Below are 25,164 nucleotides of genomic sequence, written 5' to 3'. Positions count from 1 at the left end.
AAGGAAACAGACTTTTATTTTGGAGGTGATAAAATATGAATCCTTTATGGTCACTTCTATATTGATAATTTTTTTGTTTCCTTTATTAGGTGTTTTAAATTGCATATTGCATAAAAAGCAAAATTTCTTACAAATTAGGAGCATTACTTCTCTTGGATAATTATGATATATATGAGGTCACAAGTAGGACAAATAGATGTGTTGAGAGACTTAAATCTCTTGTCTATAAAGTTAGATTGTATAATTGTTCTTGTAGTATGAAGGATATATATTTCAAAATTTTTGAAAATAGTGGATGGTGTGACATATGCACAGTTTAGGACTCTTTTTTCGCCATGGATTTGGCTTTTCTCCTATCTCCCCTACCTTTCTTTTATTTGTTGTTTAATTAAGAAATGAAATGTGCACGTGATAGGAAGATTTTGGGCCATTCATGATGTCTAATGTCTCTCCTAATGCCACGAGAAGACCATGTCTTTATTAATATTCAAGATTTCAAGACACGTCAAACATTTCTATACTATTAGGAGTCATTTCTTATGGGTAAGCTAACTACTAGATCAAGCTAACACTTTAGTTCCAAACATGTGGTAATAGGTTGTGGTAATTGTAATTCATATACTTAATCTAAAATGGAGAAATTCATATACTTAGTTAAAATTATGGTTATATATGTACAACAAAAAAATCACTATTCATCAGTAATGTACTGTGACACAAAACACATGAATAACCAAATACAAATTCAAATTCAGTAAGTTTCACTTATGGAAATAATGAAATAAATCTAAAATGTCTAAAAAAAATTAAATTTGACTAGTAGATCTAATTGTGGTCTTTTGCTTCTTTGGGATGCTAAATCTAATAGGTATATAGTTCTTGCGAGAAGCTTTGTTATGTCCAAATTGCCCGCAACGACTGCACCTAATAGTTCTCTTAAACTCACCAACCAATGGAATTCGTGTCTTCTTAGGCCTACCAGCACTCTTCTTGTCTCTGGTGGCATCATATTGTTTTCAAGAACTTTACTAGGAATTTTCCAATCACATTAATTGCCCAACGAATGAATTGTTGTCCTATATGTGCAACCATATGAATACTTTGTGTAATACCTAGAAACAAAAGTATATGCACAAAGTCGTTGTTTGCTAATCACTGCGCAAGCATGAGAACAAGGAATCTCTTCAAAATCCCACTTCTTACAACTACAACTTCTAGTCTCCAAGTAAACAATAAAACTAGATTTGCCATGCACTACAGTGAATTCATTTATATAATTTGGTTGAACCTACAATAAAAATGCAATACAACATAATAATGATAAGTTTCAAAGTCAATATATCAATGATATTCAATAGTATATCAATTAAGATATGTTTAGTTGTAAAAACATTACCTCTATATGTCTACTAAGCTCTATTTGCTTAGACAATTATTTTTCAGCCTATGGTGTTAGATGAGAAGATATAGAATTAGCATGTATCCTTCGTGTATAAAACCAGTCCTAGAGCTTGTTCCTAATAAACTCAATCAATGGCATAATCGGTAGGTCCGTTGCATCATCTAGAGTAAAGTTCATGCTTTCTGATATATTAGAAGTCATAATATCATACCATCTCCTCATAGAATAACAATGTGACCACTTTTCATAACCCACATCTATAAGGTAATCATGAATGCCAGGTGCCACTTGATCTAATTTCTTCATCTCACATTCAAAATTAGAAAACTTATATATCCTAGCACAATGATTGAAGATACCGACAACTGAAGGATGTTTGAACTTTGTTCTTATATTACCCAACAAATGTTGTACACAAATATAATGGGTAGTATCAGAAAATACATTAGACACATCCTTTGGGATATTACTTTTCCTGTCTAAAACAAAGACAATGTCTTGACGATAACATAATGCACTCTATAATTTATACAGAAACCATTCCCAAAAAGCATCAATCTCTGAGTCAACAATTGTAAATGCTAATAGAAAGATTGAATTGTTTCCATCCATAGTACATGCAATTAGAAGAGTCCCTGCATATTTGTTCCTTAAAAAAGTTTTGTCAATGGATATAATTGGTCAACAATGGCTCCATCCCTCAATAGAAGCAGTAAATGATACAAAGAAATATTTAAAATGACCATTACCACCATCTTCAATAGCAGTAATAGTACCTGTGTCATATTATTAATAATCTAACAATAAAGTAGGATACAAAACATAATTACTGTCTAAATAACACAATATATCTAATTCAGTTACTGTTTAAATATATCATTAATAAACAAATGTATATCAATGATAAATATATACTAAGATTTGTGTGACTCAAAGCATAGCACAGGGAAGGTAATTGGGCATAAGAGTCCTCTGGACAACCTTGAATTGCTTTCAAAACAAGTTCCTTTGCTCTCCATGACTTGTAATAACTAACACCAACTCCAAATTCCTTACACATGTGCTTAATTATTGATTTTGAGTCATTATATTCTCCATCAATGACTTTTTACTTCACATATTCACTAATGATAAGGCTTATTGCTTGCCTATGGTCACCACACACGACGTCAACAGTGCAAGTATGGTCCTTTACATACCGTCTAATGACCCAAACTTAAGTAGAAGAAATTGTTGAGGCCCGTACGTACCACTTACAACCATCAACACTACAAGCAACAACAAGCCTTTCACCATTTGATTTCAAAGTTTTGTATTCAAAATTCCTCTTCATAGCTAACAGTTGTAGAACTTTTTGGACTTCCAATTTGCTAAAGAATGCATCTCCCTCCTTAATATCATCCATTTGCAAAAGTTCATTGGGTTCACTACAATTCTTGTTGGTAAATGTAGACGAATATGAAGTTAAGGAACTATCTCCTTCATGACAAAGTTCAAACACTTCTTGAATGGACAAAGGTCCGTTGGAAATAGAGACAATCAATGGGAAGTTAAAGAGATTATAATTTCTTAGCGAATTAAAATACTATACCAAATCATTATCATTTTGACCTCTAAAATACTATATGTTGAAGTTCCAATATCAAAAGAGACCATCAATTTGACCTCATGACTTGCATTTAACTACAATTTCTTATACACAATTTCCATGACATCAGAATAGGAAGTTGTATTTTTCAAAAGCACCTCCAAGTATGAACCATCCACGTAACGGTTGTTCAAATCCCATTTTTTATCATAAGAAATTATGACATTAAGTATCTTCATATCTACAAGATGACATGTGTTGCTAAGTTATCACTGATATTACTTATCAATGAGATACTATAGTATATCAATGATATACTAATGTTAATTAGAAACACGAAAATGCCATACTGCTTCACCTAAATTAGATCAAACTAGGTTCGAGAAAAATTACAAACGCCTTAGCTGATCATAGAAAATCAAATACTTGAAATAAAAAATAAAAATCATGAATAGTGATAAAATAATATGTTTTGTGTTTGAAATTCAAGCAAATTGCATGATCAATGACAACAAAAAATAGATTACGAACAGATGATTTACTGATTCAATGGATATATTACTTGAATATATGAAGATGATGGAAATTCAATTATGGATGATTCTCTTCAACCTCCAGAAAAATGAATACAGGACAATTTTTATTTGATAATGCAATTTCCTGTTCAATGTGATGACAATGTCCGTGAAAAATAGAGAAGATAAACAGAGAGAGGCAAGCACTGTACGATAAGATACGTTCTGCAATCCCTGATGAAGGTGGTGAAAATAACCATCTGGATGGATAAATAAAATCAAAGAAAATTAGATAAAAATAATATTAGTTATATTCTATTTTAATAAAAATAACCAAATGGATTTGAGGACAAAGGAGTAAAAACACATTTAATTTATTTTTGAATGGGCCATATTCCAAAATATTCAAAAACTTCTTCCATAATTTATGGAAATTGTATTTTTTGAGGCCATTGAGCAAATTTTCTCAAAGTAAAATTATGAATGTTTAAAAATAAACAAAAAGTCTATAATAAATTATATTTTTCGTAAAACTATAAGTATTGATTAATAATGAAATAAGACAGTGTATTATTTCATTACGGTCTTAGCTATTGACTTTGGAGCAAGTTTAGACATATAATTAAAGAATATTTCACCCTAAAATTATTTTAGAAGTAAGGAACATTCTTACAATCACAAACGTTTACAGCATAGATAAGACTTTACAATACAACGCTCCAAACATGGCACCAGTCTAGGCCATATTGCTAGAACACTTCATAGCCAAGAAAACTATAACAAATCTGTACAAGAAACAAACCCGAAAGCCGGGTCTCCATCTTTTGCAATCTACCCCCCTCATGACTGGGTGTGTTGATAGTAAAAGGTGTTAAAACAATTGGAACTAAGTAAACCTAATCTAAAGACATCATTGATAAGAGGACTGTGGGTATTAGAAGAAAATTTCGAAGAAACATGTCAATCACTAAAAAGAAACTGTCTGATTTCCAACAAAATGCCTTGAAGCGGATGATCACTTGAATACTCCCTGCTAATGAGATCATAACTGTCAGCACATAGGATGACTTGACTTTTTGAAACAACCCTCCAAACACGACACAATTATATGAACGAGAAAAACACTCGTATGTATGAGTGATTAGCTAACATGAAAACTAAGTGATGAACATTACTTCATGATAATAAAGACACTATTATATTGGGAGAATTTCAAGTAAGGACCAGGGATGTAACTTAATTATTAGTGTGTTCTCAAAAATTTTAAAATTTCAGTTCAGTCTAGAGAATAAAAGTAAAAATAATTTTAACTATAAAAAAATTAAAGTATTCTTCACTTATTATGTAAGTTCACTAGTTGTTAATTTTTCTTATTTCACTTGTTAATTTACTAATATGAGTTAAAAATTATATGAGTTGATATGTCAATAATTATATATAAAACTTGACTTCAGTTATTCAATCATAAGCAATAATATTAGTTGTTAATTATTAATTTTACTTGTTAATTTACTAACATTAATTGTAAATTGCTGACATGTTTTATAATTTATAATTGATGTTAATAAATTAACAACTAATGCCATTACTTGTCTGACAAATAGATATAATTTACAAATGATATTTATAAAATAATAAGTGAAGTAAGGAAATTAACTAGTGATTCTGCATAATAGGTGAATGGCACTTTAATTTTTTTTTACCATTGAAACTATTTTTACTTTTATCTCCTTGGACTAAATTAAAATTTTAAAATTTTTTTAAGACTCACTAATAATTAAGTCATATTATTAATTTTTATTTGAAATTTTTCCTATTATATTATTGAAAAAGTCCAAATGACACGATCCATAAATTTGACTTTAGTTTTTTTTTTTTTACACCAACCATAAAGTTGACTTCATCGGTCTGATCATAATAATTCTATCACAACGTTTCCGTCTACTCATTTAAGTACAACCTATAAAATAGAATAGAATGTAAGGTAATGCAAATAAATTTTAGGAAAATTTCAGTAAAGGACGACCGCAAAAGATTAATTTCCAAGGATTAAAGGAATGTAAAGAAAAACACCAAGGTGAAGGAACTAAATAGAAACTATATTTTAAAATTTAAAAAGCTGGACATCACTTTCTAACATTTAATCCAAGGAAGAAAAAATAAGGACTAAATTAATTTACATCATCTCATAATATAAGGTACCTAGAGTTCATTGAAAAATTGTATAAGGAAAAAATGTCTTTGAAATCCTATAGTTTTTTACTATGCAATATATATATATATATATAACTAAAGTTATTTTTTATTGGTTTAATTAACCAAACTAAAACTAAAAAAATAGAACAAATTAGTTCGCGTGAGATGAAAGTGGAAAGAAATAAATTTTAAATAATTTAAATTTAATTTTCATAGTCGAAATAAAAAATATTCTTTGTTCTTTTTTATAAAAAAATATTCTTTATTCTAAAAGTCAGAAAGAGTATTTATTTCTAAGATTCTAGCGAGACTTGATTTGGTAAAGAATGATATCATATATAGAAAATAAGATAACTTGAAAAAAATATATCAATAAATTAATTATATATAGAAAATAAGATTAAAAATCCTCTTTTGCTAGAATTATATGATAACTTATTGCCAGAAAACTGTATAAGATAATTTTGAAAATGGAAAATTTTTAAATAATAAGTAATTAATTAAAAGGAAACAAAATAAAATTATGACTATTTAAAAATAAAGAAAAGGTCTATAATAAATTATATTTTTCATAAAAACTATAAGTATATATTAATAATGAAATAAATCATTGGATTGTTTCATTATAGTCTTAACTGTATTGACTTTGGGGCAAGTTCAGACATATAATTAAAGAATATTTCACCCTAAAACTATTGTAGAACCATTCATAAACTAGTATAAATAAGATCTTATAATATAACCCTCCAAACATGGCACCAGCCTAGACCCCTACTAGAACACTTCATAGTCAATTCCTTCATGACAAAGGCCTTTTCAGGGAGGGAAAAACTACTGACAAGGTGAAAATATGAGTATAATCATAACAAGATATTATTAGTTATGTAGAAAAATATTTTTGATCACCAGTCATTACGCTATGTATAAGTATTACCATCTTATTTTATTCTTTAAAGTAGTGCTTGCTTTCCTTTTTTTGTTTTGTAATTACTCATATATAGTTCTATTGAAATTGAAGCAACCCAATCACATTTTTATTATGTTAGTTGATAGTGGATAATTGAATAGTATATTATTTCTTTGGTACATTATCTCCTTTGAAAAATAGAAGTATCAATAATCAGTGAAAAACCGGTCAGAATTATTTAAGAACTGTAAATAACCCAAAATTATGTTTTTTTAATGTTTTTATTTGTTGTGACACGTTGGTTTTTCTTTATTGATGTTTGTGTGTATATGATGTGTGTGTATATATATATATATATATGATGATTCATTGGTGATTTTAGTTAATAATAGAAGCTTATGTTGGTTTACTTAAAGAATTAATACGACATACTTATGATGTCGGTTGTTTGTAATGAACAATAATAGTTTTATTATAATATTCACTACAAAAAAAAATAGCTGATTAGTAACATTATTTAAAAATTCAATCACTAAACAAATGGAATATTTTCGTTAGTAAAAATATCGTCACTAGTTTGTTAGCGATGAAAAAAAAATCATCACTAATTTATTTACAATTTTGTCACTAATTAGCAATAGAATTAGTAACAGAATTACATTCCATTACTAATTAGAGACATAATAGTGATAAAAAAAATTTTTGTTACTAAATAAGGATAAGCTATTCTACATTTCATCACTAATCCTTTGTCCTTTGCAAATTTTTCAATGGACTTATTTGATCGCTAATTTTTAAGTTGACTGAAATATTATTGCCATGTCATCTCGATGGACCAATACCACCTCACCATCACACCATTTCTCACTACTATATCAAATATTATTACTTTTAATTGTGCCTTGATTAAGCTCGAACTTAAAGCTTCACACTCCCTAGTGTCATTGTGTCCACTTTATTACCAGTTGAACTGAAAGGAATCTTTAATATTATTTGATAAATTAAATATATAATAAGTAGCCACACAAACATATTAAGAAATATATTATTTAAATCATTAATAGATATATTATCTAAATTTACTTATTTTTTAACATTATATTTATTTATCAATATGACAAAATTAATTTATATATAATAATCATTTTGATTATATTTTATTTTCAAAAATTATTTATGATAATAAATTTAATATTAAGTGGAAAAATATTTTATTATCATTATATATTATATTATAATTTTTATCTATATAATATATAATATTTTAATTTTTTATTTATTATTATTTTTTACTTATTATTATTTTTAAATATGAATAATTAAGCATAAAATTTAAATTATTATTAATAATATACAAATAATTTAAAATAATAAATTATTTTAAATTATAATTTTTAAATTATTTATTTATAGCATAATAATAAATTATTAAATAAATTCTATGTAAATATAGATCATAAATAATAAAATTAAATTAAAAATAATTTATGATAGAATTAGCTATGGAATTATAACATAAAACTTTGTCATGAAATTTTTCATCACTAATTCCATCATAAATTAGAATAAGATATTTTAAAAATTAGTGACAGAATGTTTGACCGGTAAATTCCGTTACTAAATTACTTTTGATGGATTAATAAAGAAATAATGATAGAATTTTAACGATAGAATTATAGATGAATTAGCGACAGAATTAGCGATTATTCCGTCGCTAAATTCTAACCCTGTTTTGCTGTTTTTTTTTTTGTGTAGTGATTAGTGCAATTGACTTTAAAATTTATATATGTAATGATGATATGTGGTTAGATATTATCAAAAATATTTTTATTTTCTATACATAATTTTGAAATTTTTTATTTTTAATTGACCCATTTTAATATAAACCAATATCTTGACCAGGTTTATTTCTAACAACATTGATTTCCGCTCAACAACGTCGTGCGGACGTTATTGATTTCCGCTCAATATCTTGCTCGGGTCTATGCTAGGAGTCTACGTTCGAAACCAGTGCAAGCGCATGCTTGCCTCCCATATTTTATCTTCTTATTTTGCTTTAATTATCTTTTTCATTTTCCTTTTTAAGTTCTCGCATGTAATTGGAACTATTTGCCTCTATATAACAAAAAATAATAATAACAGTGTGGACACTTTAATTATAATTGCAGGTAGGGTGGAGAGCAAACGACCTGAATTCTAAATTTATAAATAACTAGTTTTCAATATTTAATTTTTAATAACGATATGAAAATGATGCTTGAGGCTCGGGTAGCCTAATTAAGTATCTATCGTATAATTAGACTTCACTCAATAAAAATCTCTAATATGAAAAAGACTTTTTATAATAATTTATCGTTAAACATTAATAGACCCAACAACTTTCGAGTGGCTGAGAAGCAAGTTATAATTACATATATTTAAAGCATGAATCATCAAGAACATCATGGGTGACCAATAACAACGGCCCTAATTCGGTGTTCAAATTTGACTTCATCATATCAACAAAATCATTACTTCACACCATCTCATTATCATGTGGGAACAATTAATATGCAACTCCTTATAATTTTGTCAATTTAAATTAGGTCCTTATACTTTATTTCGTCTAAATCAAGCCCATACAATTTGATTCATTAGATATGTTAATTCCAAAGAAAAAACAAAAACAAAATTAAGGATATAGAATTTAGGATGCATTATAATTTAATTTTTTTTCAAAACAAAAAGAGTTTTAAAGTTTATAGAAAATTTGATGTATTACTTTTGACCAAAAAATTAATTTAATACAATGTTTACATTTTTTTATTAAATTTTTAATTAAATTCAATATATGTATTGTGTTTGTTTATAAAAATTATTTGAAGAAATAACCAAATTATATAAATTTGGAGTTATAAAAATTATGCAATTAATTCTAAAGTTATAGAATCATTAAAAAATATAAAGGTACTCAATTTCGTTTTTTTTAAAGAAAATATTTAAGGATTTTAATATTCAGGGATTAACAAATCTTACATATTAAATCGGCTCAATTCAAATAAAATAAATTACATGAACATAATGTAAAATTAAAAAATAAAAGGATATGCATATTCATTTCTCCTATTATGTGTGTGCGTTTGTATCAAGGGTGTTGAATTCCAAACCTTTAATTTACACCTCACCTCATTCTTGCTACTTGAACCGGTCATAGGTGGCTTAATCAATACCATCTCATTCTAATCATTCGAGTAATACTTGTTTTTTTTCTTTTAAAAAATTATTATAATCCTATGAAAATAGAATAGAAAGGGAATTTAAAAAAATTTCCATATATTATTACACAATTACAGGAAAGAATACTTTTATTTGTTCTCCCTCTTAAGAAATATAGAGAAAATGGATATAGTGAGTTGGCAGATTAGATATAAAGAGGTAAAGAGTAGAGCCAATTTTCTCTTGCTTAGCTCAAATAATAGGAGGGAAAAAAAAAGCCATATAACCTTTTAGGATTTAAACCCTAAAGTTGAGAGTGGTGAATTTATATGAAGTTTTCTATTTTAAGAAAGAGAATGATTTTATATTTTATAAAAAATAAAATGAGCAAAAATATTAAAAAATTCATGTAAATTCACCAATTTTAATTTTAACGGATTTAAATCCGATTTTTTAAAGTACTTAATCCACTAAAGAGAAAGAGAATCAAGTTGATGTGGCAACACACACTACACCCACATATATTAGGGTATAAGAGTTATTATTTATCATTCATCGTTCAAGGAGTTAATGCATCAGATTTTTTCTTTTTTAAAAAAATTCAAGCTTCTAGTATCCTTTTTTTTTTTGGATTAATAGCGCAGCACCAAATTGATAAATTAATTATTATGAATGATCCGAATTATCGAAATTATTCTACAGGATCAAGGTATCTCCCTACAAATATAGAAATCTTGAAAACGAGATCAAAAATATTCCTAGAAATAAAAGAATAAGATCATTTGATAGCCACACATTCGGAATTTAATAATCAACCCAAGATAATTTAGCAGCCAAACTTCGTTGAATTTTTACGTTGATTTATATTTCGAATCTTTTTACAAACATACACTTTTTATTATATTTATAGGGCAAAGAAAGAATGTTTATTTTGGCCTTAATTATAAGATATATCAATAATTATATGTTCATCTTTACTATTTTGCCCTAATTGAATGTAGAGAAGTTTATTAAATGCTACAGTATTTTATTTTAAAATAGTTATATTTAATTAATAGGGGTAAAGTTAAAACTTATTGAATTTTTAAATAGAGTTAATGAGGATTAAAGTTTTCATTGATTCTAATAAAAATGCTAGAAGTGACTTATAAATAGGACAATAAGAAGTATTATATAAGTTCTATGTAAAAAAATATTGGTAGTCATATAACCAAGGTTGTCAAACCCATGAGTTTAAATAAACTCAAGACGGAGATATAAATTTGTATACTAAACTTATAAGAGTTTACCTGTATTAATAAATAGTCATTAGAAGTATATAATTGAATAATTAAAATATAAAATATGATTATAATTTTATTTAAATATATTTTAAAGTATAAATCATTGATATTAAATCCATCTATATTGAAATATAATCATATTTTCAATATAAAAATTTTTAAAATAGGGCAACTTATTTTTTATATTTCTTGTTTTCTTTTTTATTAATAGTAATTACTTTTTGTTTTTTGAGTTTTATTTCTGTTTGACCAAGTCCTACTACTTCTATGAACCAATTTTCATACAATATATACCTAACTCACCCAATTGGGTAAAAAAGTAGACAAGTTTAATAACATTAGCTGAGTTTGCATTTATTTTAAGTTTATGAGCAGGTTGACACGATTTTATAAATTAAAAATGTAAAAATAATAAATTTGAAGAATCAACTCACGAGTTAACCAAGATTCATATAGTTTGAGTTTATAAGTGAATTAATATGATTTTATAAATGAGAAATTTAAAAATAATAAACTTAAGAGTTAACTCAAGAGTTTGATAATAATGCATATAACAACATAATTTTTCAAAAACCCTGTTTAATAATGGTTCATTCCAAATATTAGGGATCCTTCCTCAAAATCAACCGTTAAAGTGGACTCAACATTTGAGTTGGGGAGCATCTCCTTTAAGATACAAAAGACCAAGTTGCGATGTTCCAATATAGCTTGAAGATACTTTTCATAGCTTTTGAGTGAACATCAGACACTAAACATGATGTTTGGTGTATATAGAACAAAGATCTAATCATCTTTCTATACCTCGACTAATAAACTTTTTTTTCTTTTACATCCTTGTTCATCTTGAAGTACTCACAAGGGTTCTACTTGATCGGATTAGCATTTTGTGTATTTAATTGGTTTGGCTTATAAAGATATTATCTTTGAGTTGATAGTTGGGTTCTCTTATAATTGACAATTTAAACTCGAACTAGTAATTCGAGCAGGGTGGGCTTATTCAGGTCAGACTCAATTTGTGCTGGGTTCATTCATATCGAGCTTAAAATATCCTACTCTTTTAAAAAAAAACTCATATAGTAAAACCTGACTTTAACTTTTTTTGACTGAGTTTAGATTGGCCCCTCAAGCTTAGCCTAAATTACTAACTCTACATATATATCGAGACAACAATTCTAAAGGCCGTGCTTAAAGTATCAAATCCTCTTAAGAAGTTCATATAATTAAGCTCGACCTTAACTTATTTTAGGTGAGTTTGGGCTAACTCGTCAAGATTATTGGATCTAATTCAAACTCCCCCGCACCAATTCAGCAAATTACTTGTAAACAGATTTACTAGCTGTACCAAATATGAGGGAAAATTAGTCATTTGTGGCTAACTCAATTCTTGCACATTAACTTATTGCAAGTCAGTCCATATAATTTTAATAATTTTAAATATTGATCCCTATATTAGTCCCTAAATTTCAAAATAATTACAATCTTTATCATTTTAATGTTAAATATAGGGATTAATATTTTAAGTGATTAAAACTATAATGATTGAATGGCACCAAGTCAAAGTTTAGGATTGAATTACAATGTAACATCCTAAAATTTAAGACTCAAATTTATTTTAAAAATAAAAATAAAATATTTATAATTAAATTAAAATTAAGAATAGTATGATAGAGGTTTTGAGTTCAAATTTTACTAAGTAAAAGTTTGGTTTTATTTTATTTAATATAACATCTTGAAATTTTAAAACTCGAATTTATTTTAAAAATAAAAATAAAATATTTAAATTAAATTAAAATTAAGAATAGTATGATAGAGGTCCTGAGTTTGAATTTTACTAAGCAAAAGTTTGGTTTTATTTTATTTTTAACTTTGAAAAAATTACCAAAGTTAACCCAGGCTTTTGTGCTATAATTAAGAAATGTTGGGCCCTTTCTTGTAATTTTCTCTAAAGTGTTTGGATTAGTTTTTCAAGAGCCATTTCATGTAGAAATGAAACAAAGAAAACAAAAAAAATGATAAACTTGTAACGTGTCCAATGTTCATTTTGACCGTTAGATTTTTTTTAAATTTTATGCATTACCAGTAATCATTAAGAATGATGTGTGAGCTTTAAAATTACTTTGATCAGATGCCAAATGATGGAACAGTCCTCTCAAAAGTTGACCTAGGAGGGCTATTATGACAACATATTTTTATGCTGCTTTTGCTTAGCTTGCTTCCGTGCACTTTAGGTATAACCTATAAATTTTTCTAGAAGTTTTAAATATTTATTTTGGGATGGTATATTTGTTTAGTGATTTAAATGGTTTGTTTTCTAAGTTGATTTTAGGATCAACTCCTTAATCACACTTATTTTATCTGAATTGTGTGATTTTTGAATAACATTCAGGGCAAGTGTTACGTTTGGTATCAGTTTTAGGTTTATGATTCCTCTTTCCTAGTTGGCACCTTAAATACATTACTCTTATGCTCTTTCCCTTCTATTGCTAACTTAGATTAATATTTTTTTCTTTCTCTAGCTTGTTCCTTTAAGAGGGGACCATATGTGTGTGGCCATACACCTTTCAGTTGTAATATAGCTCAAAGGAGAATGGATGAGGAACGACCACCACCTCTACCTCCACCTCTGATAGAACACATTTGTTATCCACTTTTATTTGTCAATTAGGACCATTTTATTAATGATTTATCACCTTCAACTGCACACATTGCATTAGATTTGGAACTTTGCCTAAGTTTCTAGGTTCAGTGCACTAGGGGCATTTTGGTCCAAAAAAAATGAACTTTTGAGAAAATGTACAAGAAAAATTGACAAAGTGCATTTTATGTCCCATTGATGAATGGTGAAATTATATTTTTAAAATTTATTTTAGTTTGGGAGTAATTAAATAAAAAAGTCAACACTTTCTTAAGTGTCTTAATTTGTCCTAGTTTTTGGTTTGCCTTTGTGTGAAAATTTTTATATAATTTTATGCAGCCTGAAACTTGGTTAATTTAATAAATTCTCCCTTCTAATTATGAATTTAATTCTGGACATGAATTAAATTTTATTATATCATATGTTATTTAATTGAATTATGTGATTTATGTGATATAGGTGGCATGTGACTTGTACATCAATTGGGTAATTGAGGTCAACACTCCTTGAGGTCAATGGCTGATGGTTTGCACGTGAATTATGATTATTTTGAGGGATTAAATCAGCTAAAATGATATGGATGACACATGGGAAATTAGGCACACATTGGAATCATCTACAAACCAATAGGAAGTTGCCACCTTGCAAGTGTGACAAGGCTCCCATTTACATTTTAATTTCTTTTTCCTTATTTTAATTAAGCTTCAGCTGATGGGAGATACCAAGGAGCACGCCATTTTAAGCCCCAAATGGGATCCAACACATATCTCATTCATCTTCCACATTCTCTCTCTCTTGTTTATAGTGTTCTTCATTTTCTCTCTTTTGCTTTTCATTTTCCAGCACCCTAACCTCCATTTTCAGTCACCAAACCTCCACAAAACTCATACCATTCTTCTCCTCTCTTCATTTTCGTTCCATCCCTTCCATTTTCACAAGGATTGAAGCTCATTTCCATCATTCAAGAGCTATGGAGTTTGGCCTTCACAAGCAATCACTAAGGTTCTTGAAGATGAAGATTGGTTAAGTTTCATTGTGGAATCCTAGAGAGATGAAGATGGAGGATGAGTCTTGAGCTTCAAATTGGCTAAGTTCTTTTGTTTCCTATCCTCTTCTCTTTTTACTAGATGGTTATATTCCTTAATCTAGGGTTTAATCATCTTAGGTTATGAATTCTAATTTGAATTTGATGTTAACGTAAAGAGAGAGGATTGTTTCATTTAATTTCTTCCTTGGATAGCCATGACTGAATTTTGCCACTCTTTGTTTGGCACATAATCTTGTGTTTTTCAATTAGTGAATTTCTTGTGTTAATATTGCATAATCTTATGGTGTTAATGCTTGTGTTGTTGAGTAGCTTGACATAATCTTATGGTTGCTCAATTTATGTGTTTGACCATGGCTGTTAAGAGAGGATTTTGAGTGAATCATTTGGCTAATGTCTTCACCAATTGGTTAATTGAACTAGGGACTTTAATTTAAGACCTAGGGAGGTTAGCTAATTAGGTTAATTGGCTTAGGATAATTTTCTTAAGTCATGACAGCTTTAGTCAAGAGGAAAGGGAAGCTAAACTTAGCCTAATCATGAGAAGATAATGAGTCCAAAATCAACTAATCTCTAGGGTTCCATTATTGTGAAAAGGGAAGTTCATTTCACTCACTTTCACTAGCATTTTAATTACTTGCACATTAGGTAATTAGCTAGGTAACTAAATTCCTACAAACTTTGGTTGATTTATTTCACTAGATAACTTTCAATTAGACTTAAAACCATTCCTTGGGAGATGACCTAGGGTTGGCCCTATATTGCATTAGGGTTAGCTTTAGTGTAATTTTGAGGATAAGCGACTAATTTCCTATCAACCTCCACCTCCTCCGCCTCCACCTCTACCTCTGGCTCCGCCACAACCACTACAGTGAATAGATGCAATCATGGCTAGGCTACTTGAAGTGATTGTGAATATACAATAAAATCTCAGAGGACATGCTATTCCAATCAGCATGTTGACCCAGGTACTGGCTAGGGATCTTCTAATGCTGTGGGAGCTTAGGGACTGGTTGCTGATAATTGAAAGGATGACATATCTAGCCCTTTGAAGGAATTCCCTCACTCTAATCTAACCACATATGATAGTAGTATGCTTGATAGGAAAGCTGAGGAGTGGTTAGATCAAATAGAGCAGTTATTTACTATAGTGAGGTATACAACTAAGTAGAGGGTTATCTTGGCTACGATGCAACTTGTTGGTGAAGCCAAGCATTAGTCAGATTTGGTAAGCCCACGGATGAAAGATCTATGGCTTGGGCCGAATTTAAGGAAATATTTTATGATTTTTACTTTCCACCAGCTTTCAGAGAAGAGAAAGAGGCAGAGTTTCATGCTTTTTAGCAGGGAGACTTAGATGAGGAGACCTTTATAAGGAAATTCAATCAGTTGTCTAAGTTCTTGACTTATTTAAATGCTTTCAATGATAACAAATGGAAAGCAAAGAGGTTATTAGAGACGATGAGACTAGAGTACCGCCAGTAACTATCTTTGCCAGGCGAGGTGACATATAATGAGATGTGTAATTACCTAAGGATTATCACTCGCAGAGGCCAAGACATAGAGAGTAGCTGGAGTAGGGATACATGAGGTCAATTCTCTTCTAGGTTGGCTCCTACCGGTGGTGTATCTGAGAGAATGGTTTTAGCTCTGGTTCTTCTTCTAGTGGCTCTTTTAGAGCTGGGTCTTCTTTTGCTTTTAGTAATCAAAATTTAAATAAGGGTTCAAGATTTCAAGGTAATCGGAGTGGTAATATGAAATTTGTGTGTTCTCGTTTCTCTAGGAATGCTCCAACACATTCTTCACAAGCCAGTTAGGCCCCAATTCTGAGCACAGCAAGGTCACCTTGCGATAGATGTGACAGGGTTCATTCTAGTCGTTGCTTTGCTTGCTACAAGTATGGAAAGTAAGGCCATTTGATCTATGACTGCCCTGATTTACATGAGAGCTCAGACTAGAGGAACGTGATTCCCAATAAAGTGTATACAGTATCTCAGGAAGAGGCTAGGAAGTCATCGAATTTGATCACTGGTATGGTTTCTATATGTGGCCTTGATTTAGAAGCGTTGTTTGATTGTAGAGTGATGCATTCTTTTATTTCTGCTGAGCACTTAGATAGAATAGGTATGCCTGTTGACCAGTTACCCTATGATATAGAAGTTTCCTCTACTTCTGGTTTGGTCAGTCGATCCAGTGTGGTGTGTAAGACTAAGATGACTTTTAATGGGCAATCGACTTGGGTGAATGTGATCAAATTACCTATGCAAGGGATTGATTTAATCATTAGTATGGATTGGCTGACAGCTTATGGTGCTGTCTTAGATTATGTGGCTAAGACTGTGACTTTGGTAGAAGTACTAGAGCTAATCAAGGAATACCTTGGTTATTCTTGTTTTCTTTCTTCTTTGCAAGCTAAAGGATTAATTGAGCAGGGTTGTGAGGCTTACGTGGTAGTGCTCGCTACCCAAGGGTCTAAGGTAGGTAAAATGGATAAAATTGAGGTTGTTAGGGAGTTCTCAGAGGTGCTTTTAGAGGATGTGTCAGGATTGCCTACAGAGCGTGAGGTTGAATTCTCAATTAATCTGATACTGGGGACACAGCCAAGTTTAAAGGCTCCCTATAGAATGGCTCCTTTAAAGTTAGTTGAGTTGAAGAAGCAGCTTGAGGAGCTATTAGATAAGAGATTTATTAGACTCAGTGTTTCTCCTTGGGGATCCCTGTCTTATTTGTGAAGAAAAAGGATGGTAGTTTGAGATTGTGTATTGATTACAGGCAGTTGAATAAGGTTACCAAGAAGAAAAAGTACCCACTGCCTCGCATCAATGATCTCTTGGATCAATTAGTTGGTGCTATAATTTTCTCTAAGATTGATTTATATTCAGGGTACCATTAGCTGAGGGTTAGTGAGAAGGATGTCGCAAAGACAGCTTTCAAGACTCGATATGGCCATTATGAATTTTTGGTTATGCCATTCGGGTTGACTAATGCACTTGTAGTTTTCATGGACTATATGAACCGCATCTTTCAGCCTTTCTTGGATTAGTTTCTTAGTTTTTATTGATGATATATTGATCTACTCTAAAAATAAGGAGCAGCATGACAGATACTTGAGGATTGTCCTAAGGTTTCTGCGAGATCATAAGCTATATGCCAAGCTTAGTAAATGCAAGTTTTGGATGAGAGATGTTAGATTCTTGGGACATATCGTGTCGGCAAATGGTATTACAATTGATCCGCATAAGGTTGAAGTGGTCTTGCAATGGGAGAGACTAAAATCGATAATAGAGATCCATAGTTTCTTGAGGTTAGCAGGTTACTACTGGCGCTTTATCAAAGATTTTCCTCAGATTTTGATGCCTTTCACTAGGCTCACGAGGAAGGATAGGCCATTTATCTAAGATGATAGGTATGAGATGGCTTTTCTTGAGTTGAAAGAAAAGTTAATGACCTCTAATCAGAGCAATTCCAGAGGCCATACCTCACATTCAAAGGATACGATAAGTGTACCAAATAAATCCATCAAAACCACACGCCATTCTGGGAGATGCAATCTGGAGACTGAGGATTAAATGAGGAAGGAGTATCCACAGTTGTTTTTCTAGGTATATTTCTCTCTTTAATTCATGAATTAGCTTGGATTTTGGAGACAAAATCCTTTTTAAAGGAAGAGAGAATGTAACATCTTGAAATTTTAAGACTCAAATTTATTTTAAAAATAAAAATAAAATATTTATAATTAAATTAAAATTAAGAATACTATGATAGAGGTCCCGAGTTTGAATTTTATTAAGCAAAAGTTTAGTTTTATTTTATTTTAATTTTGGAAAAAATTATCAAAGTTGACTCGGGCTTTTGTACTATAATTAAGAAATGTTGGGCCCTTCCTTATAATTTTCTCAAAGTGTTTGAATTAGTTTTTTGATTGCCATTTCACGTAGAAATGAAACAAAGAAAGCAAAAAAATGATAAACTTGTAACGTGTTCAATTTTTATTCCAACAGTTAGATCTTTTTGAAATTTAATGCACTATTATTAATCATTAAGAATCATGTGTAAGCTTTAAAATTAATTCAATCGGAGGCCAGATGATGGAATGGTACCTCTCGAAAGTTGAACCGAGAGGGCTGTCATGACAGCATATTTTTACACCGCTTTTGCCTAACTTGCTTCGCGCTATAGGTAAAATCTATAAATTTTTCTAAAAGTTTTAAATGTTTATTCTACGATGGTGTATTAGTTTAGTGATTTAAATGGTTTGTTTCTTAAGTTGGTTTTAGGATCAACTCCTTAATCACACTTATTTTATTTGAATTGTGTTATTTTTGGATAACACTTGGGGCAAGTGTTACATACAACATATTCAAAACTATAATGACTAAGTTGCACTAAATCAAAGTTCATAAACTTAATTCCAACAGAGTCAAAACTATGACCAAGTTACAATAAGTTTAAGTTAAATGATTGAGTTATATAACTAAGTCAAAATTAATTGATCAAATAATTAATTTTTCCCGTAATTTTTTTTTTGTCATCCACACAGATTTGGACAAAAGCAAGTTATCATTTTCCTCTCTTGAAGAAAAATGCTTAATCAACAAGACTTCTTGAAAAATCTTTGCACTTAGTCTTTCCTACCAATTTTTGGGAGCTTTCTTAACACTATATAAAGCCCTTTGAAAATGAAACTATTTAGAATTATTATGACCACACAACATATTTGCAAAAATGCCACTACTTCTACACGGTTTCCTTTTTAATTGGTGTAAACGCTCATGCTAAAATAAAAAAGCCTTTTTTTTAATACTAGTTTGAAATCAATTTTACCACCTAATAAGTTAGAAAGGATCCTAAATTGAGAATTTATATTAAACTTCATTAGATCCTAATTTCTTCTCAAACAGTTAATCATGTATCTCAGGTATCTCATTGATTAAGCAAGGGATATTCTTAATCCACTTAGCTTATCATAATGTTTTTTTTGGGTTTTTGCAGATATATAACTCATGTAATAGGATCAAACCAAATAAATAATCTAATATTTATTATATTTTGCATTATGGTGAGTTTATTATATTTGTTAATGATAAACGCCTTGTAACTTTTCAAATTTTCAATGATAAATTCATTATATATCAATAACAAATCTCTTGTATAACAACAATAAACCTCTTGTCTATTAATGTAAACTGGTCATACTCTCGAATTTTTATAAATTTGATTCATATTTTTTAGGTACAAGATTTTTTAAACCAGCAGGCCAATTTATCCATGTTTTAACTAGAAAGCATACTATATATGACGCTAAGTACCATAAATTAACCTCGATTGGCATTATAATTTCCGTCACTTACCACTCCTTGCTACCTTACTGTAATTCAAATGGGGGCCTCAATTTCTACACATAAGTTCAATTTAAATGAAAATTTCATTTAAATTAATCACCTCTTCATTTATATTTTATCATTCCTTCATCATCTTACTATCCCACGTTTTTCTTCCTTTTGTCGTTCATATTGTGTGTGGCCATTAAGAGATTATTGCCTCCACCTCATTAATTAACCTAATTCATCAAATTACATTTAGGTTTTAACTAACCTACCATCACCTCCTTATTTCTCTTGTTTAATTTCCACCGCCACTGCTCACTTCCTTGTCTCCCCTCGGTCAAAAGGAAAGTAATCAAGCACAGAGAGAGAGAGAGAGAGAGAGAGAGAGAGAGAGAGAGGATATTTTCAATTGCCATGCATTACCGCCACCTCATTCTTCCTCTTTTTAAGTTCCCTTCGGCCAAACTCAAAAGCATAGATGCAAAATTCCCTCTCTTTTCTCATTGCTCCAACCAAGGCGTCACTTTTCTCCTCCTCCTAAAATCTCTCCACCAAACTTCTACTCTTCAATGGCTTTCACATGGTGGTTTTAGTTTCTCCATAGCTTGAATTTCAATTCAGGAACGTGAGTACTAAGTGGGAGAATCAACAAAGTAAACCAATTTAGAGGGAGAGGTGAGTTTATACTTTGATTTGATTATTAGTGCTGTGCAAAGAAAGTCTAAAACCCAGTCAACCCGGTCTCGTTTTAAGCCAAAAAAAAATTAGTCCAGACACTGGACTGGACAGACCAGACTAAGTTAATTGTCCGGGTTAGACCAAACCTCTGATTCAATTGCAGGACCAATTTGTTGGGTTTGCATAATTTTTTGTTCTTCAAGATTATATTTATAAATATTTTTATGCGTTTTCCTCCATTTTTATAATCTTATCAATTCCTCGTTTCTTCACTCTCTAGACAGCACGATGTGATCCTCTCAATTTCTTTCCTTCTCCTTTAGTTCATGACCTTGTCAGTTTGTTCTCAATCTCTACCTATCCTATCTTCTTCTTTCTTCCACAAAGCCTCCCTCCTTCCTCTCATCTTTGATTTGTTGCAAGAAGATCATGGTTCCGATATCATCATTTTTGACAATATCCCACATTCTCAATATGTGTTTGATCTATCTTCACAGTCAACTTTGCATCTGATATCGCGCAAGTCTTATATACATGCTTTTTCTTCCACTTGTTTGCCACAATTTTTTTTTCCCAAACAAAAAACTCTAGTCTAGTACACCAGTCCGTTGCTCAAATTTCTCAATGATTAGTCCCATGCCTGCCGATTATAGAAATATCTTGAGAAACCAAAAAAAAAAAATGCCGTATATATGATAAGTGCCATGTATACAACCCGTATGCACACGTTATTCAGACAACACAAATTGCATATTCTGTATTGACATTGACCTTAGAATCATGCTATATTTTCTATATTTCCCTGCACGTTCATGCCAAACCAATCTTTTTTCTATAGATAAAAAGCCACATAATTTTCTCTTTACACCCACTAATTTCACGTGCTTTTCCAGATCATCCTTTTTCAAACAACATGACAAGAGGCACCAAGACTTTCACGTTCTTCATCTTCCTCCTGCTAGCTGTGCTTCCATCCTTTGTTGTTTCAGAGTGTACATGTGATAAAGAAAATGGAGATCGTGACAGAGCCAAAGCTCTCAAGTACAAACTAGCAGCTATAGCTTCTATTATCACTGCGAGTGCCATTGGAGTTTTGATTCCATCGTTTGGAAAGATTGTCCCAGCGTTACGACCTGAGAAGGACATCTTCTTCCTCGTCAAGGCCTTCGCGGCCGGCGTCGTATTAGCCACCGGATTTGTTCACGTGCTTAACGATGGGTTCAATAACTTGACCTCTCCTTGCTTGAGTGAACATCCATGGGCAAAGTTTCCCTTCACTGGTTTTGTAGCTATGTGTACAGCTATGGGAACCCTAATCGTAGAAACATTTGCCATGGCGCATTTCAAGAAACTTAATATGAGGAAAGTCCAAACAGAGGCCAATGGAAATGATGAAGAGAAAAACTCAGAACATGATGATGGAGAAAGTCATCATCTTCATACTGATCATCATGCAATACATGGTCATGCTCATCATGGGTCGACTGGTTTTTCTGAGACATCTCAACTACTTCGTCACAGGATCGTAGCACAGGTGGATATTTATGATTTGTTATCTTCATTGTTTTTGAGAATTACTCAATTACTTGTTATTTTATATAATATAATTATGGTCAATATAAAATGGATTTAATTAGGTATTGGAGCTGGGGATAATAGTGCATTCAGTGATAATAGGACTTTCTATGGGAACATCTGAGAGTCCTCAAACCATAAAGCCCCTGATTACTGCTATGGCTTTTCATCAATGTTTTGAGGGCATGGGCCTTGGAAGTGTTATATCTCAGGTATGAAAACTATATATATATATATATATATAATTTTATTATCAAGGGTCGTTAGTTTAAGTCAAATTAATAGTTTTTTAATTAGTAGTTATACATTATTTCTTTTGCTTTGATCTTTTTTAATTATTTTCGTATGGGTATAAAATTTTGTTTCTTTTCTCTGTTATCTTTTTTTTTTTAATATGCCTTCTAACTCGTTGAAGTCAAGTATTATTGGATGTAATTAAGGATAGCTTATATTTAAGTAGCCATAACTCCTTCCACTAGCTAAAACTAACATCTGCTGATTATTTTGATCACTTATTCAAAGTTTGTTTTTTCTACACTAATTCAATGGTCAGCATTATTCGATTTAAAATATTTAATTAATATATATTCTTCATAACTGACATTTATTTATTCATTAAAAATATTCTATTAATTTTAAATTTTATTTTGTTGTAACAATCCCGAATCATGGAATTCTCACAACTCATTCCAAAACTTATGCACACACAAATGCATAGAAGATTACTAATACTAATGTCATCTATATTTTGTTATTTTTTTATTCTAAATGTAATAGCCAGTAGTTAAACAATTTATATAGACTATGAAAATTAATTAAATTATTTCCCATTAATGAGTCAGCTTTTGTGATACTTTTCCTAAGATACACTTCCCATTAATTCAATTTAGTATTTTACGGTGAAAAATAAGTAAGAAATAGGGGTAATTTCAAAAAATACATAAGACAAAGTAGTTTAAAGTCTTATAAATAGGAACAAAACGACATCCTCAACTAGATTCCACATTTAGGATTTGAGGAAATATTATTATCTAATAAAATATAATTATTTAGTTTTTGAAAGAAAGATTTATTTTCCTTAAATAACATAAAAAAGTGTGCATTTATGTATAATCTCATAAAATCAGCACAATTCATCTTATATCTCTCCATGTTTAATTATTCTTAATAATATATTGCAGTCCAAAATATTATTATTCGTTTATTACGTCACTTCTCTATATTTTTATTACTATTTTAATTTACTTTACTAACAGCCCAACTCTCCATGAAACTTGGCAGATCCTAATTACTAAGAATTCATACTATTTGACATAAATCTTCTTGCAGTTTAACGGCGAAGCGAACAAAAGTCAAATTGGAGAACGTAGCAAAACTGTATTACGATAAAGTTTCAAGTTGTGCCTGATTAATATTCTGATTTTTCGTTTTGCTCCATTTTTTTTTTTTACTACTATAGGCAAAGTACAAGAACAGAACCTTAGCAATCATGGCATTGTTCTTTGCTCTGACAACTCCGTTGGGAATAGCGATTGGTATTGGAGTTACAAATGTGTACGATGCAAATAGTCAGACTGCTCTTCTCACTGAAGGAATCCTGAGTACAGCATCTGCAGGACTCTTAATCTATATGGCACTTGTTGATCTTTTAGCTGCTGATTTCATGATTGAGAGAATGCAAAGCAATACTCGTCTTCAAATTGGAGCAACTATTTCTATGCTTATGGGTTCTGGTTTAATGTCTCTTTTAGGAAAATGGACTTGAAACTTATTGCTACTTGTAATATTTTTGTTAGAATTTGTGTGAGAGTCAACGCTTATTTATTTGTAATATTTAAGAACTTGTGTGAGAGTCAGTTCAATCAGCTCTTTCTAGAGAGCTATTTCAAGGGCAGTGTGATTTATCATCAAGCAGCAGCATATAAATATTGATCGGCTTCATGCGCTCCCTCAATACTTTACGTGAGAGAAGCCTCAAGTCATCTATGAAACTACTTGTAGGATCAGTCTGGCTGCCCCATCAGATCTGTAATATCCTTTGGGATTAATCATCTCATTTCTGTACGATTCAAACTGTCGGTTTGTATTATCTTGTATGCTCGTATATTATATTTGAATTCAATAATTGACTCTCATAGTGCTGGTTATCTATCTTTAATGGACCAGGCCCAAAATCAAGGCTCCCTGTTACATGTGTTGTTTTTTTTCTTTTTTCTTTGGGGGGGGGGGGTTTTGGAATAGAAACTAAAACTATATGCACATTCGCAAAACAGAGTGTGGGTTGTGAATTATTCCCTCCGATTTCATTTATAAGTCCAATTTTAGAAGGTGTATTTGGTCCCATTTATAAGTCACGGTGCGTCTTTTTAGGTAATATTTGAGAGGTATTTCCAAAATTACCCTTCATGAGAGAGAAAAAGTAACAGGACATTAATTTTTAGATTTGTTATATAAGAGCATGTTTGGAATTTTACTTACTTTTATTCCTTGTACTTTTATTGTATTGATATTGATGAGGTTGATAGAAATGACTTATAAATAGGACCGGAAGGAGTACATGAGATCGGTGTGAAAACTGTAGTCTCGAGACTCTAGAAATATTCTACACTTCCAAAACTTTTCTCTTCTTTAATGTATTTGTTGTGAGCAAAGATCTATTAAACCCTGGTCTTACCTTTTTGTAAATTGCATTTTTTCACTGTCCCTACTACAGTGTAATCGCTTAAATGTCCTTGTCCAGTCGTTACCTCCTCATATTTGTTTATTGTAGCGAGGTCCTTGCGCTAGTAGGTGTAATTTTTCTTTTTTTAAAAAATAA

General features: G+C 30.4%; 1 protein-coding gene across 1 annotated transcript; it reads left to right on the top strand.

Annotated features, from left to right (window-relative positions):
* The first annotated feature begins 20,580 nt into the window (after positions 1 to 20,580).
* Positions 20,581 to 24,491, top strand: LOC129303948 (zinc transporter 8-like). Its single transcript, XM_054943544.1, has 4 exons — positions 20,581 to 20,768; positions 21,665 to 22,305; positions 22,409 to 22,558; positions 23,806 to 24,491. The coding sequence occupies exons 2-4, from the start codon at positions 21,685 to 21,687 to the stop codon at positions 24,109 to 24,111; spliced, it is 1,077 nt and encodes a 358-aa protein (XP_054799519.1). The 5' UTR covers positions 20,581 to 20,768; positions 21,665 to 21,684; the 3' UTR covers positions 24,112 to 24,491.
* Positions 24,492 to 25,164: the final 673 nt, after the last annotated feature.

Source organism: Prosopis cineraria, unplaced genomic scaffold (genome assembly GCF_029017545.1).
Source record: "Prosopis cineraria cultivar Desert tree isolate PC_DT_omini unplaced genomic scaffold, ASM2901754v1 PC2, whole genome shotgun sequence".
Lineage (NCBI taxonomy): Eukaryota > Viridiplantae > Streptophyta > Magnoliopsida > Fabales > Fabaceae > Prosopis > Prosopis cineraria.
This window is presented reverse-complemented; position numbering and strand designations above follow the sequence as displayed.